The following is a 16,739-nucleotide window of genomic DNA, read 5'->3' as shown; positions in this document are numbered from 1 at the left end:
GTGTTAAGTTTCCACAGTCTGTGATGATTTGTGGTTCAATGTCATCTGCTGGTGTTGGTCCATTGTGTTTTTTGAAAACCAAAGTCACTGCAGCCGTTTACCAATAGATTTTGGAGCACTTCATGCTTCCTTCTGCTGACCAGCTTTTTGAAGATGCTGATTTCATTTTCCAGCAGGATTTGGCACCTGCCCACACTGCCAAAAGCACCAAAAGTTGGTTAAATGACCATGGTATTGGTGTGCTTTACTGGCCAGCAAACTCACCAGACCTGAACCTCAGAGAGAAACTATGGAGTATTGTCAAGAGTAAAATGAGAAACAAGAGACCAAACAATGCAGATGAGCTGAAGGCCACTAAAGAAACCTGGGATTCCACACCACCTCAGCAGTGCCACAAACTGATCACCTTTATGCCATGCCAAGGCAGTATTTAAAGCAAAAGGAGCCCCTACCAAGTACTGAGTACATGTAGTAAATGATCATACTTTCAGGAATGCCAACGAATCTCTTTATTTTTTGGTGGGTTTTGGTTTTATGTGAGCCAAAATCATCACAATTAAAAGAACCAAAGACTTAAACTACTTCAGTCTGTGTGAACTGAATTTATTTAATACACAAGTTTCACAATTTGAATTATGGAAATAAATGAACATTTCCATGCCATTCTAATTTATTGAGATGCACCTGTATATATATATACATATATATATATATATATACATATATATATTTTTTTTTTTTTTTCATGACAATTTTTATTTTAGATGTTTTAAAACAGAATAAATGTAAAAAGTCAGCAAGAAATGGCCTTTGTGACCAAATTTAATCATGCATAGCCAGGCAAGGAAAATAAACAGGCTTATCAGGCTTTTAAAAGGGAGGGAAAAATCATTTCTCATATATTCCGTCATTGACGTCAGAGGCTATCAAATTCCCTAGACAGACTTTTACTTGAACTTACAGATGTCAGCAATGACAGGATGTGTGACATGCCCTCATTTTCAAAAACCTAGAACAAAACGACACAACAAAATCAAACATCATCATCAGCCATTAACACAAGTTCTGTCGAGGAGCCACTTTAAAAACGTCAGCATTTCTAAACTCTGCCTAGAAGCCATAAGTTTCTCCTTTAATCTTGGTTTCAGAGTCTTTCTCTTGTATTCTTCCTCCTCTGACTATCACTGATGAATAGATTACGTCTCATTTTCAGCTGGGTGGTCATGATTGAGTCCATCTTGACAGTGAATATGTGTGATTTATAGTTCTGTGTAGACTGTCTCAGTGATATGAGTAACAAAAGAGAGAGCAGATCTATCAGAACAACACAATTGTGTCCAACACTGAAGCTGCTGTCATATGACGTCTGACTGTGTCTTCATGTCTGTTCAATACAATGAAATCAAATCCATTTTATGAGTTTCCTCCATCACATATCCCTGATTTGTGTTTCAATAGCACTTTTCAAGTACCCAAGGACACTTCACAATGCATGTTAGAAAACAACTGGAAGTAAAAGAATGAAGGCATAATAAAGAGACAAACTACTTGAATAAATATACCCTTTTTAGAAAAGTAGGGCAACTTTGCCTGGAAAAGTATAAAAATCGTATTTTTGTATACTTGAGAAACATAATTAAAACAAGCAGTAAAACTCAGATTAAAATGTTTAGCTAAAGGTTTTCTAGTAAACACGCATTTGAGTAAATACTTTAAGATATACCTTCAGAAGAGGGTTATCAGCCTTATCACCTTTGGCATTTCATTTCAAGATTATGATATTATTGTGTCTTCTAGTAAACAAACAGTGTACATTTTGATTCAAAAACAAGCATATTTCATTAAAAAAAATATCTCAATTGTGATTAGAACAGTCAGTGGAGGCTCATTTTGCACGTTCTGGATGCATCCATTATCCCTTATTGGAAAATGCATGGGAAGTGATTTATTGCAGTGGAGTTATTATGTACTTTCCACAGTTTTCCTAACAAATGTGGCATGAATTGATGGCAATCAGAAGAAAGAGTCAGATTGCATAAATATTTCAATAGCGGAATAAACAATATGGGTTTTCAATTGATTTTTAAAGAAGGGACAAGATTGGGGAGAAAAACACAGGATGATTTGAACAAAATGTTTCTTTCTTGCTTTTCATATGAAAAAAAAAAAAAGTTTTAGTTGAAACTTTGAACATTTGTTACAGTGTACTGTGATCAAGTCACCATTTTTCAAGCAACCACATTTTTATGGAAAATCTGCACTCAGGTCATTTAGATTATAATGAAATGTAAGGTGGCAAAAAACTCCAAAAGAAACTAGTAACAACCTCAAATGAAAGTGGTTTCCTAAAACGTGCAATAAGAACACAAACACCCACATGAGAGCCCAAAATGAAGCCCAATCTTTAACCACTTAAAGCAAAACCCCAAAGAGCAGGACAAACAAAGAAGGAAACATTAAATGACCATACCACAAAGAGGAAAAATAGATAAACAAAGAGAAAGGAGACTGAATTTCATTAATCTCCTAACACTGATCCACCACTGGAGCTGTATAACCTCTCTACCAGCAGCTGTGATCAATAAGTGCTCAAGTGTTCTGATTGGTGGAGACTAGAACAATCAACCAATGAGAGATTGATTAGCTCTCACTAGATAACACAATTAACAGATTAACTATCTGATGCATAATATATGACATACTGTATACAACCCAGGGTCATTTCCTCTGAGGCAAGGGAGACATTTTCACATTGAATATATAATGCCTCCTCATTTCACCACTGCACACCACTGATACAACCCTACTGGTCTTACTTCTGCTTATATATTTCTGCAGTATTACACTTTATAAAACCTGCTCTGAAATGTGAGATCAGGAAATCCCTCAAGTGCTGTATAATTGAGAATCCGACCTGCTGATGGCATTTGCCTCGAACTTCATAAATATAAATACTTGTTAATGTTCATGGTGGCTGTACTGCAGGATGAATGTTCCTCTTGTTTTCTCACCTTTAGACCCCGAGAGAGAGAGAGCTGTCTGTCTCCACTTCTCTGTCTCTCTGGGAGGAAAAACAAGGCTCTTGACTTTCAGCAGTCTGTTCTATATTTAGTTTCCATGTCATGGCCCTCATCTTTGAACTCTCTTCAGTCCTGAATAATGCTGTGCACTCAACACACACTCCCAGTGCCATTCCTATTGGATCTTATCTCTCAGTCAAAGCTAAACCAGTGTGGATTGCTGGCATGCGGTAAACCAATTAAATGTGTATTAAGTGCATAAATGCATCTGTCCATATGTAAGGCCATGAAGACATACGCAGGTATTTTTTTCAAAATGTCTGTCCACATGAAAATGCAAATGCATGCTATGAAGCACTGTCAAGAGCATACCAAGCCAACAGGTGGCGATATAATTTCAACCGTAAAGCCATGTTGGCCAATCAGAAGCCTGAAAAAGTTTCCAGTAGGTGGAGATAACCGTGCATGCTCCAATGTCACAAGCCAAAATCTCCGGTTTCAATGTATACACGATAACACTGCATTGTGATTTTTTTTTTCTTCAGCCTGGCAGGAGTTTTCAAAAATGTTCGGGTTCAGTGACTTGGTGCTGTGTTTGGGTGTAGATGAATGGCCAAACCGCATAGAAAAAGCTGCTGTTTTGAAAATACCTGCGTTCTTCTGGACAGGGCCTGAGTATGCCAATTTCGGACACAGCCTATATGTTCCATTTAAAGGGCAAAGTGAGCGACACGTGATTTTAAGTTGTATTTATTTACAGATGTATATCATGATTCTGGGAACCACTGCATTAATCTATATTTCTTTTTTCCAGACAAGAATCTTTTTGCAAAATCTCATGTTTATGTAAATTCAATGATGTGTATATCATAGCACTGCCTTTGTACTTTTGACTGAATTGGCTAGCAACTTTTTTGATGGCTGTTGTTGATGTTTATTAAATATTATTATTCAATAAATAATATTTTATATAAATAATAGTGTTTAATAATACTGTTTAGTATTGAGAAGCAGTGTGTCTTTGTGATAATTATTTTAGTTATATAGTTCCGCTATTAGATGGCAACAAGAGACTAAGTCAGCAGTAAAGACTTTTCCATTGAAAAAAATAAAAATAACAGATGAAAGGATGTTAACATTAAGACAAAAATAAGGCTTTCCATAGCAGATGTTATTCGTTACTAGTTCTAATGTGACGTTTTGGAATTAGTAACGAAGGCTTGAATGGTTTATAAACGGTTTAACTGTCAAACTGAAATTTGGATCTGCGGCTAAAGGAAGTAGTTCTCCTCAAAAACTGTTGTGATTTTGTTTATGTATTTACATACTTGTGCCATCAAACTATTGTATAAATGCACGATTACCTACAGCCGAATCACAGCCTTGACAATATTCAGCCATATCTCACATCTACGATGTTGTACGGTGAAACCCACCTACTCGCCACACATGCGCATTCATCAGTATTAACTGGAGACAATCCAATGTTGATGTGAGCAGGATTCAAACCTGCGCGGTAAAACCCCATTGGATTTGAGACCATCGCTTTAGCCGCTTGGCCATCACAGCTGCTTAGTTCCAGCCACAAGGTTGGACTTTCAGAATCCATCAATATTTAATCCAACACGATAGAATGAAACTGAGGGAAGGAGAATGAAGCTGAGAATGTCTGACTGTCGACATTGTAATGGATCTTAGTTATTACAAGATCACAGACATCAGCAAAAACCCAAAGGCCCAAACACCACTCCTTTACTCTAGCATTACAGACCCTTTTACCTTCAGAAGCACATTTTCAGAAGAGGAACATAAATTCATTATCAATAGTGATCAATCTTTAAAAAGAGCTGAGGCAAGAATACAGCACCTGAATGCATGAGTCCTACGAGATAAACTCGTACTGCGGTAAAATAATCCATGTGACAACAATGGCTCAACTTCAATTTTGTGAAGCAACGAGAATACATTTTGTACTTATTTCTGTACTCTTATCCAACAATTCTTCCCCTCAAGTTGCTGTTCTCCACCATTTCTAAAAGTTTGAATGTGCGAATGTTCATGTGCATGCTGAACATAAACAATGATGGTTATGTCACATGGATGTTAGGACTGTTTATTCAATGTCCTTACCACATGTCTGGATCTGGGGACATTTAAGCTGTGTTGTTGTCTATGCAGGGTCAGAGAGCTCTCAGATTTCAACAAAAATCAAGCCATATTTAAATTTTGGGGTGGACTAACCCTTTAAACATCATTAAACGTACATACTGAGTGACTGATACGATCACGAGCTCAAAAACTTTGCTTTAATTTATTTTAAATATCTGAGGTAAACTATCTGTTGTTGCTTTCAGGGCTATAGATATCATGAAAAATTATATTTTTTTAACTCATTAGACTTTAAAGGTTAGATCTTATATATATATATTTTTACATTTTTTATGATTTAATTAATTATTAACTTTTCATTAAACTCATGAGCCCTGCAGTTCCAGCTCTGACAGGAGTGTATCTGACTTAGTTATTGTGCACAAAAAGGGGAAAACACACAATCCAAAAGAAATATAATATATATTTATTGTCTTTTGGATTAAATCTCATGTGTGTCCCCAAGCTATCTATTAAACAGATATGATCTTAATCTCAAAATCCATAACTGCTGTTGCTATCTTGCTGATAATGCTATAGGCCAGCACACTGTTCTGCATGCTTATATATTGCATAATAAATCGACCTAGACACTAAGAAAATGCTGTCATATACCAAACTCAAAACTTTCTTAGTTAAAAACTAAAGTGAATCCTGCCCACAGTTCAGAAGTAAAGGGATGGTGGTTATTATGAGGTGAAAATTGAAGTTCTCTTACAGGTTGTTCCTTGGTAGACTCTGATGTGTGACACTTGAGATAAAGGTGGCTTGAGTTTAGTTCTTTTGCCCAAATTTGACCACATCACATTGGGGTTTAAATAACTAATGCATTGGCTATTAAACACCCCTAGATTCCTGTAGAGTGAATTTCAGCATGACACATTGTATGCTTTCTCGTGACTCTTTGTCTGTTTAGATCTCTCATGGACAACTGTTATGCCACACCAAGCAGATCAGCTTCACATAAACGCATTAAGACTTCTTTACGGATCTCTTTGTCCACTTGTTCTGCTTTTAAGTTAAAACTTGAGTGTTGTTTGTTAATCTTTGCTAAATATCTTCTGCCTCTCATCATTCTTGATGACCGAAGAAAAGGTTGTGTTTGGAATTAAAAAAATTGTGAGTAAATATTGTCTGAATGGCAGAATTATCATTTTTGAATACTATTAACAATTTGTAGTCTTCAACAAAGATGTCAAACTAACCACGGCAACTGAAAGCCTTCATTAAAGTTCCTTATTTAATTTTTTTTCCACATCACTATTAAATCATTAGTCATATTCAACAGCAGGAAATTAGAAAAGCGTAACACATTGTTATCTCTGCCGGTACATTTCCCTTCCTCAAGCGCTGATCTAAGGCTGTACACTTTCATTCGGAAGAAATAAATAACAGATCATAAAATATCTGTTACTGAAAGTGGCGTCGGTTGCATTTCATTAGACCACAATGATGCTATTGATCAAATAAGAGCATTAATGGCAATCTCTCTCTCTCTCTTTCTCTCTCTCTCTGTGTGTGTGTGTGTGTGTGTGTGTGTGTGTGTGTGTGTCATATATCTTCATTTTGGTTTCCCTTCTGAGCGTGTGTTGTTGGAGCTGCAGACAGGAGAGAAAAAGAGCAATTTATTTTTACCTCAAGGCTCTTTCCCCTGGGCTAATGCTTTCGTCTTGTGAAAGAGACAAAAATCCCTGTATCACTGCACTTGTAAGATAAGAGAAAACTCTATGACCTCCGACTGAGAACCCTCAATACCCAGAAAAAACTACCTATAAATCGTTTACACCGAGTTAGATACTGAAGTATTGCACATCTGAATGAAATGCAGGTGTTGATTTATTTTTTTATTTTTCTTAGTGGTTAACTTTATTATTAATATATTTGATTATTTACAACTATTTTCATTAGTTTTTATACCATGGCTACTCTAGGGATGTCCAGAGCTCTTATCCTGCATGTGTGCTTGATTCATGCATTCGATTTGTGGAAGTACACCGCCACCTGCAGGTTAGTGTGTGTCATTACACCATTAAGTATGAAATTACCATTTATCATATGACAGAAATCAATTAAGTCAAAATATTACTGCCAGATCGTAACTATGGCGCAAAATGAACAGTCATGAAATAAAATGATTCATTTTATTTTTTTCTATATATATATATATATATATATATATATATTTTTTTTTTTTTTTTTTTTTTAATTTTATTTTTTTTTAATGTGAAGAATCATTTCCGTTTTATTTCCTTGATGAGATCTTGTATACGTAACTATTGAGAAATGAGAATACGCAGGAAAAACAGGAAGTATAATACAATATAAATGTGAAATTTAGTTAACAAGGCACCAATATGGATAAAATATGCAAAAAAACTAAAAATAGCAGCAATAAACTAGTTTGTCACAGGTGTTATGTCAACACACCCACTAGAGCCTGAACTGAAGCCTAAACTAATAATAAAAAAAGGAAAATATAACAGAGTGAAAATAGAAAAAGAAAAGGCATGAGATTGAAAGGAAATTAAATTAACAATTTTTAACCGCAGAAGAAAAAAATACTTAAGAAAATTGAGAGGGGAAAACAAAACATATTGTCCCCAAACTAAACAGACCTCCATATTACATCAAATAAATGTTCCCTCATATAAAAGTAAACAGACGGGATGTAATGATGCCATTTGTTTATTAGCAATCAGATCTAACCCAAGGTTTCATGTAGATTGTAATTATGAAAACTGTAGTTACATTCAGTTTATCTGAAATAAGACCGGTTCTTCACAAACACTCGTGTTCAACAAAGCTCTGTTGAAGAGTTGGGAAGCGCTTTGGAAAAATTCCAGGCCCTTTCCTGGAATGGTCAGCATTATCCTTAAATTGAGAACATCCATTACTGATCCATTCACACAACATACACACATGCTCTAATACATAAAAAAGGCCAGGTAATAGTATCAAGAGTCCCAAATGTTAACTTGGGAATCTGTTAAAGCTGCGGTTAACCCTGTATTAAATTAGATACACCAACAAAAACAAATGTCATCATTTGCACACAATTGATATTTACGGGCCTGTTCAACTCCGACCAGTGGACAAACATTCATCTATCTTTGCATATGTGCTCCCAAACTCTTCAAACAGGACAAGTTATGTGATCGACACAAAAGACAGAAAGAAAAAACACCGCATTGATCACACGTACTTTACATTCAGATGACGTGGATACATCTCTTTTGAGAATAAGAAAATAACGTGACATGATTGTGCTGTACAGAAGCTCTTGTGCACTGATGTTCTAGACAACACTACTAGATTACAGACCTCGGCCTCGTCAAACACGAGGCTCCACTGCTCTTATAAAGGCCTTTAGTATCTGCTTTACAATCCATTATATAAAAGATCAGCATTTATTTAAAAGCATTCGGTTGGATTCAGACTCCAATCGGATGGAAATATGGGGATCACTGGATGAGGTTGTTCATTCGGCAGACAGTAGTAAACAAGATGAAGACGAGTCAATTTGCATTCAGCGACTGACATAAAGCTGATTCCTTACCGAATTATGAATCATTCTAACAAAACTAATTTAGCTAAAACCATTGTATATTAGGCTTTTGTGTGAACAGTGAAAATTGTCTAGGTCATATGTAACCCCAAAATCAAATAGAAAAAAAATATTGAATACCATAAATCCCCATAAATATACAATACAAGTGTTTTTTTTCCCCTCATGTCCAGGTTATATTTCACCTCCACGATATATGAAATAATAATAATAATCATATACACATTTTTTTTTTTATCTACTGTGATTATTTGTGTGTTATTTTAAGCGACTTATTTTCACATTACAGGAAATAAAATAAGATGTTTTGGAAATACAGCAATAAGAACTGGTGATAAAATGTGCTTAGTAAAAAAAAAATAATGTCAATCAACTGAAAAAAAATAAAAAATGCTTTTTTTAAATACAACCTGGACATGCTCCTGAAAGATTAGGAGGATGCCCAAATCAAATCACTGATCATTTCTAGGCATGAATGCATTCAACAACATCCGGATTATCAAAACCAGAGGTAGCATATGAAGATTTATGTTTCACCACAAAGAATGTTCCCTCTTTAAGACCCATTTTGTCCAAGAATGCAGTTGTGAGAATGAACAACAGGCTCATTTACTAGCTGTTTCCAAGAAGCATCCACCACAAACCCTTTAACCCACAGACATCAGGCAGACATGTAGTTATGTGACCAATTTAAAAGCACTTATGGAACTTAAATGTGCTCCAACGCATTTTATCCTTGAGGCAATATTTCTTTAGAGAAAGGGTCTTTCCCTTAAAACTGTCAAGTGTCTCATTCCCTGACAGTCACACGTTAAATGAGAGATGGCCCATGATATGACCCATCACAATAACCATACAAATAAAAACACAGGATGGTTCTAAAAAAAAAAAAAAAAAAAAAAAAAAAAAAATTGGCTATTGAGAAATTTCCCTCATCTTCTAAAATTGCACTTGATTCAGTTCCCCGATGAAAACTTCTAAAATAAGGCTCAACTAAATATTTTTCTTTTTTTTTTTTTTAAATCACATGAAGTATTTCGAGAGTTAATTTAAAAACTCAACCCAGTTACCAAACGGAAATGAATATAAATAAAATCACAGATGAGTCCAATAACCCAACACAGGAGCAAATTAACCTGTGGAACACAAATCCTAATGAATCGGTGACCTAATGAAGTGAATCTCATGAAATCTGGTCAAGAACAGGACCAGGTCATATTTCATCCCCAATTAAATTAGATCTTGCATTAAGAAAATGAAGTCTTTGGTTAGGTCCATTAAGATTTAAGAATTAAAAATTTGGACCACTGAATTTGTTTCCCACCCAGATTTTATTACCATAATGTCAACCTGATATGCCATATAAAAAATAAAAAAATAAAAAAAAATAAAAAAATAAAACTCTTATTAGAACTCAATGGCTACCAACAACTGACAGGTTAGCAACATTCTTCTAAATACCTTCTTTTTTCCTATTAAACAAAAGAAAGAAACTCTTACAGGTTTGTTACAGCATGAGGGTGAGTTAATGATAACAATTTTTGTTTTGGGGAGAACTATCCCTTTAAATTGAGAAATATCATGCTTAAATGTATTGTAATGATTTTTTTTTTTGCCAATTTAAAAACAAATAAGAAACTCTTGTATTAAATAACTGAAAATTTGAAATATAAATCTCAAATTAAAACACTGACTTCATTACAGTAATGAGAATACAAATGAAAAAAAAAGAAATTATAATAAAATAAAAAGTATATATATATATATATATATATATATATATATATATATGGGAACCATCATGACCAGAATTTCATGGCATTCAAACATTCATGAACCCATGACCAAGTTGAAAATATGAGGCATTTCTGTTCCTTGTTATGCATTATGAATTAAGTTTTCTGCATTAGGTTATCTGGACCGTCTGTAGTCATATTACACTGAATCTGAATGAGGCATTTGAAGTTGCTGTAGTCTCACTGTCTCTAGCTGTAGACTATCTCTCCTGCTGTTGGTCAGAGCTGGCCTTTTGCTCCGCCTCTTCAGTGGGTGTGTCCACTACTGGATTAACAAATCCCTCAAAGTCTTCATCACCGTGGTCACCGCTGTCCTCTGCATGTGCGCTGACAAAGTCGTTCTCCCACTCCAGAGCGTTGGAGTCCTCCGAGGTGGAGGTGGGGCCACTGTCCAGCTGTTTCCCACCGGGACGAAGGGCTGCACGCAAAATGTCCTCCTCTGTTTTGGAACGCTCCCATGCAGGACCCATCCGATTCATTCCTGTACAATGCCACGTATTACTCAGCTATTTAGAATTTATGAATTGCATATTAGAATGATTTCTGTAGGGTCATGCGACACTAGAGTAATGATGCTGAAAATCCAGCTTTGCATAACAGGAATAAATGACACTTTAAAATATATTACAATTGAAAATAGCTATTTTCGATTGTAATTATACTTCAGAATATTACGGTTTTATATAATACAAACACGTTTTTATAAAACCTGTACAAAAGTCTTCTTTAAAATATTTGAGAACATTTCAAATGCTCACAAAATCTTGTGTAATATTTAATACAGCAGATAATAAACTAAGAATGAACACCATATTTTTACTAAATGTATTAATGTTGGTTAATGTGAGGAAAAACATACTAATTGTTCTAGTTTGTTCATGTTGCATTGCTGTTATAAGACAAATGCTGATTTCATAAGTTAATTAATAAAATGTTACATTTTGCACCAACCTGTGTTTTTAACATCACTTATATATTCTAATAAACTATTCATATTTTGAATTATTGACATGAACATGAACTAAGATAAATGCTGCATAAGTACTGTTAATGTCAATAGATATGCACCAACTGCAATTCAAAACTATTTAATTATTTTTAATGCAAAATAACAAAAAAAGTAACCTAGCAAATTATTAAACATTACTGATCCTCCACTTTGGACAAAGTTAGATGTTCTCTCACCGGTCCGGACCACTAATGCAGAAAACTGGCTAATTCCGGTCCTTGGCCAGTCGATCAGTGCATCTCTACACGTTAACTAATGTAGTTAACCAATCCCAACAAATAAAACCATAATGCAAAGTGCTACTGAAATGTGGAAAACAAGTGCTTAGCCAGACCTGACTTGGAAGTGGCATTTAAAGCTCAACTCAAACTGGCATGTTTTGACTTGACACTTGCATATAATAAATGCTAACTGAAGGCAAGAACTTTCAGTGAAGTGACTCACCCTCCTCATCCTCCCACTCCAGGTCCAGTGAGGTGGCATCAGTCTTACTGGTGAAGTCCCAGCTGCTCTCTGTGTTCGGGGTCACCACATTAGTCTCAGAGCTGAGTCCTAAACACACAGAAAAAAAAGATCAGATTTCAGCATTTAGAGATTAATACGCTTTCATTTAAATTTGTGTATTCTGTAATATTTTAATTGAAATGTGTTAATGGGAACTCACTGTTACTGCGAAACGCTTCAGACTGAGCCTTCACACTCTGCAGGTAGACCTCAAACTCTGCATCTGAAGCTTTGCTGCAGGAACACACACAGTTACATCAGCCATCTGCAAGACTTCTGTTATCACCGTAGATCTACTGTATGTAGTGGATAGCATGACAGTATTATGAACCACTTTACAGCAAAACTGCAGATGCGGATGATCATTCTGGTGCAACATCACTGTGATTTTATCAATTCCTAACAATTCAAAAACACCACAAGAAAGAACCACTAGCACACTTTACTTTTTTTGTGTGTGAGCTGAACCACTTCAAAATGATTCCCTACTGAGATTTGGAGTTAATATTTTAATAAATTAACAACAGATCCACGAATCTCTGTTGACATGACGGTAAACAACTAGATATTTCATGTTTTTTCATGTCAGAAAAGCTAAGGTTGCGATACGGCTTAGTGTGATTATCAAATCCCAAAAGGGTGCGATTTCATTAAAAATATTTACATTTTTTTAAAAGTCAAATATTACAAGTCTGATATTTTTTTGTCTCTTAGTATTTTTTTTATATTTATTAACAGTATAATCAGTACAAATAATAATGATAATTATTTATATTATTATTTTATAGCCATATTGATATTATAAATCACAACATTTTGGCCAAATTGTGTAGCCTTACAAACAAGCACAGCTAAACTGGGAGGTATTTATTACTATTTATAACTACCATTTCAAAAAGTTGCTAGTAGTTAATATAATACTTTTCAAAAGGTACTAAAATAAATATACTAAAACATAATATTAATTCTATGTAAAGCTCAAAATAAAAGGATGCTGATTTTGAAGAAAAGTCCAATTTCATGTGTTTGCAATGCAATGACACTCGTACGTTATACTCACGGTTTGTGCCGAGGGTCATTGCTCTCTGGTTCTGATCTGGGTTTGGTCCTCTGCAGCGGCTGCTTTCCCTGAACACACAACATGTTAAAAATGAGCACTGACTCACTTCCTCTAATATTTCACCATGCACTATGCTATCGCTCTGATTTTCAAAAAAAAAAAAAAACTGTTTGTGCCAAAGTTTAGTGCCCTACTGGGAAACAGACACCAAATGCAATATTAGCAGATGGTCAAACACACAAATCATGGTAAAAGCAACATAACAGGAAATAAAAATGAACAGAGGACATGAGGGCAAATTAAGAAAAATGCTACTAAAACAGGAGGAAATGAGAGATGTGTTGTTTTGTTAGTTTTAAGTGGAGAAGGTTTTCTTGGAAGCAGATCGATTTTACTTTTATCTGCAAATAAGTGCCGAGTTTATTCAAAAGATGCTGATCAATATTAGACGATGGACCAACGTTAAGGGCCTTCAATCCTGTCTATAACGATTCATTGCAAGTCATAATCTATATACAGCACATTTCAAAGTTGAGTCGAATTTTAACCAAAACAAATAAATAAGAAACATGATATACAATGCATAGCTTACAGACTCAAATTTTGCCATTACACAGAGCTGAAGGAGTGTCATAAATGAAAGGGGTGTGCCTGAAGATCAGTGGGCGGGGTTAAGAGAAGGGCTGGGCGTGCTCAGTACGAACGCCTCACCTCCTTTAGCTTTTGTTCCTTAGCGAGCCGCGCTGCCTCGCGCTGGGCTGCAAAAACAGCTTCCTCTTCTAGCCTTAACTTCTCCTCTTCTGCCACTAACTGGGCAGAAATCACAACAAAAAGGGGAAGGTTAACTAAACTCAGAAACAAAAGCAGGGGTGAAAAACCAAAGCAATGGAACACAAAAAAAAATGAAAGCATAAAACTCAAAAGCTCTAACTTAAAGGTAAACATTGTTTTGTGGCAACATGCTCTGAACTGGACTATTGGAAAGTCATCATGAAACTGATCCATTTCCCATATGATGACCTGCTGTACCTCTGCTTTCAGCTTTTCATCGATCAGCGCCTGTTTGTCTGAGATGGCAGCGTAGCGATGCTCCTTCAAGTGATCAATCTCCTCTTCACTCACGGGTCTGGACCAATGACAGAAGACAGAGTTGAGTACACAGCCTCCATCAACCAATCAAAATGCTGATCTGAGAGGAACGTGACTAATAACAGTTGTAACTTGGACATAAAATGGCTAGTCTTTACTATCTACTTAGGGTCCCATTGACTTCCCTTGTAATTTATTTGTTCGTGCATGGAATTCAATGGGACCCAAAGTCATTTAATTACCAAAATATCTTTTGCATTCCAAGTTTGGAACAACATGATGGGGAGTAAATGATTCATTATTGGTTGGATTATACCTTTAAGTGAAATTTGGATACAGTTTGCAATACATTGATAAAACAAAAATGATTTCACGGTCCTCAAATTTAGACTCAATTTATATCTTCATTATGAGTTCATTATGCAGCAAAATTAGTATTTGATTATGATGAGAACAAGATCCAGTGCTAAAAAGCGTTTAGTAACCTAAAACTAAAATACAGATAAAATAACCCGGATTAAATAATATCATACCTGGGGCAACTTTGTGAACTCTCACCCTGAAAAAGAAGACAAAAGTGTTGGCGTCTAAGCAAATGAGGAATATTGTAAAATCGTGATTGTGGTTCTGTCAGTTTGTCCTCACCTCATCGCTCTCCACGAGGTTTTCAAACTGTAACCAAATGTATAGAAGTCACTCAAACTGCACAGTGATTTACTTATTTTTTATTTATTTATAAAAAATCAGTTTTAAATGAATTATGATGGCTGCACCTCAATGGTATAGTGTTCCCCAGCTATGCTGCTTCTGAAGTACTTTGATCTAATGTCAAAAAAGGAATAGTTAGTCATCAGGCCAGGCACGTTACATATGAGGTAACATTCACTTCCTCCTTGGAGAGTGTATTTAAACACTTCAAAACATGATTTAAGTAACAGTACTGTCCAATATCATCATCACTTGTAGCTAAGATTCTGAGATTCTATACTGATGGAGACTCTCAAAACTATACTAGTAATGATCTAAGACTCTACAAAGAACATTCAAAACTATTGAGTGTATAATGTATCTGGTTTCTATTTTAGATCTAATTTATGGAATCTGAAGACACACATGATGACGACGAGACTAACGTCCCAGGGCGGATTCACAAAAGGACTCTGGGCGTGGTCCTGAGATCAGACATCAGCTAATGCGGAAACTGGAGTAGCACTGATGAATCTGAATCATTTAAGCGAATCGGTTCGTTAGAACATATCGTTTCGAAAAGGATTTGAATCATCGCTCAAAACTTTGAAATTAATTCGTTTTATATTATATTATATATATATATTTATATATATATATATATATATATATATATATATATATATATAGCAAAAACTAAGTATGTGTTGTTACATACTTGATCACAATAGGAGCCACTTAATTCTTCTAAAGAGTGAAGTGATTCTCAAACACAATGCGAATCGACGAATTCTAATAATTAGAAAGAGAATCATTTCCAAAAGAACAATTCGTTCTTGCAATGAACATCACTAATGGGACTGCTATCAGTTACTTTCTACGAATACAATCTCTGCGAATTTAATGTAACAGTAAAGTTGTATTAACGGTTTTGAGTCAATTGTTTTAAAAAGATCTAGGGTTTCTCAGCTGTTAACTGGCTGTTCGGTTGTTTTCCAATGAAATGCACCTGACAGCCGGCGAATCATGCCGCCAAAGATCACAGATACCTTTCTTTTTCCCACATTAAATAACACTCCCCATGAATGACTCACCCTCCTCCTCTTTGTATCCTGTTTGCTTCCCTTCTAAAGAGCCCAAAACATTGAGCCCAGCAGTTCCCCATGGCATGCACGGATCAGGTGTATGTATCAGCTACTCTTCCATTCCGGATCCGTGTCCTGCTTCTTTGCGCACTGCTCTGGACACGAGGACTTTATTCTGCATGACTTTGAGCTCTGGCACGCGACCGGTTCGCGCAGGTAAGTCACCTGTGGACACTTCGCTCTCGCAGCGGCATCATTTATCGCCCATGGCTCGCCTGCTCAGCTCTGGCCTAAAAGCCTTTATTGTATCTTCTTCCTGACAACTCATACATGTGATTAATGTTTAAACTACGGCAAGTCGCGAGGGTCAAGTACTGTAATGACGCGACCGAACACTAGGGGCCGACAGAGATCATCCGTACTTAAAATTACACTGGTTACCTGAGTTCCATCACCAGTGCCTCCCCCTTATGTCACTTCAAATCTGCATGACACCTTCTGTGTCCTTTCTGGATTTCTTTTCTAGAAATCCTACTGTCTGTCATATCATTTACCTTTGAATAAATTTATAGTATAGAATGGCCATGTAAATATCATGTAAATAAATATTGCGATCCAAGCTTCATGCTCCCATTTGACATAAAAAATGTAGGAAGTTAATGTTTATTTAAAAATAATAATAATAATAACAACAACTTCTAATTTAAGTGAACTCAAAGCAATTTTCACATAAACTCATTATACTAAATGTCATATTTACCTGTGCCCTTCAGGGA

The 16,739-nt window shown here is 35.6% G+C and overlaps 1 protein-coding gene across 2 annotated transcripts; it reads right to left on the bottom strand.

The window, feature by feature from the left end:
* Window positions 1–7,837: 7,837 nt before the first annotated feature.
* ap1ar (adaptor related protein complex 1 associated regulatory protein) lies at window positions 7,838–16,299 on the bottom strand. Of its 2 annotated transcripts, XM_052574914.1 has the most exons (10): window positions 15,973–16,296; window positions 14,965–15,013; window positions 14,837–14,863; window positions 14,725–14,750; window positions 14,132–14,228; window positions 13,814–13,912; window positions 13,103–13,170; window positions 12,203–12,276; window positions 11,983–12,090; window positions 7,838–11,010 (listed from the first exon to the last, which is right to left on the bottom strand). In XM_052574914.1, the coding sequence occupies exons 1-10, from the start codon at window positions 16,041–16,043 to the stop codon at window positions 10,730–10,732; spliced, it is 900 nt and encodes a 299-aa protein (XP_052430874.1). In that variant the 5' UTR covers window positions 16,044–16,296; the 3' UTR covers window positions 7,838–10,729. The 2 variants fall into 2 exon arrangements, with proteins under 2 accessions (XP_052430874.1, XP_052430875.1); XM_052574915.1 differs by lacking the exon at window positions 13,814–13,912 and having other exon boundaries at window positions 15,973–16,299.
* Between the last annotated feature and the right edge of the window lie 440 nt (window positions 16,300–16,739).

Source organism: Carassius gibelio, chromosome B14, assembly GCF_023724105.1.
Source record: "Carassius gibelio isolate Cgi1373 ecotype wild population from Czech Republic chromosome B14, carGib1.2-hapl.c, whole genome shotgun sequence".
Taxonomy (NCBI): Eukaryota; Metazoa; Chordata; class Actinopteri; order Cypriniformes; family Cyprinidae; genus Carassius; species Carassius gibelio.
This window is presented reverse-complemented; position numbering and strand designations above follow the sequence as displayed.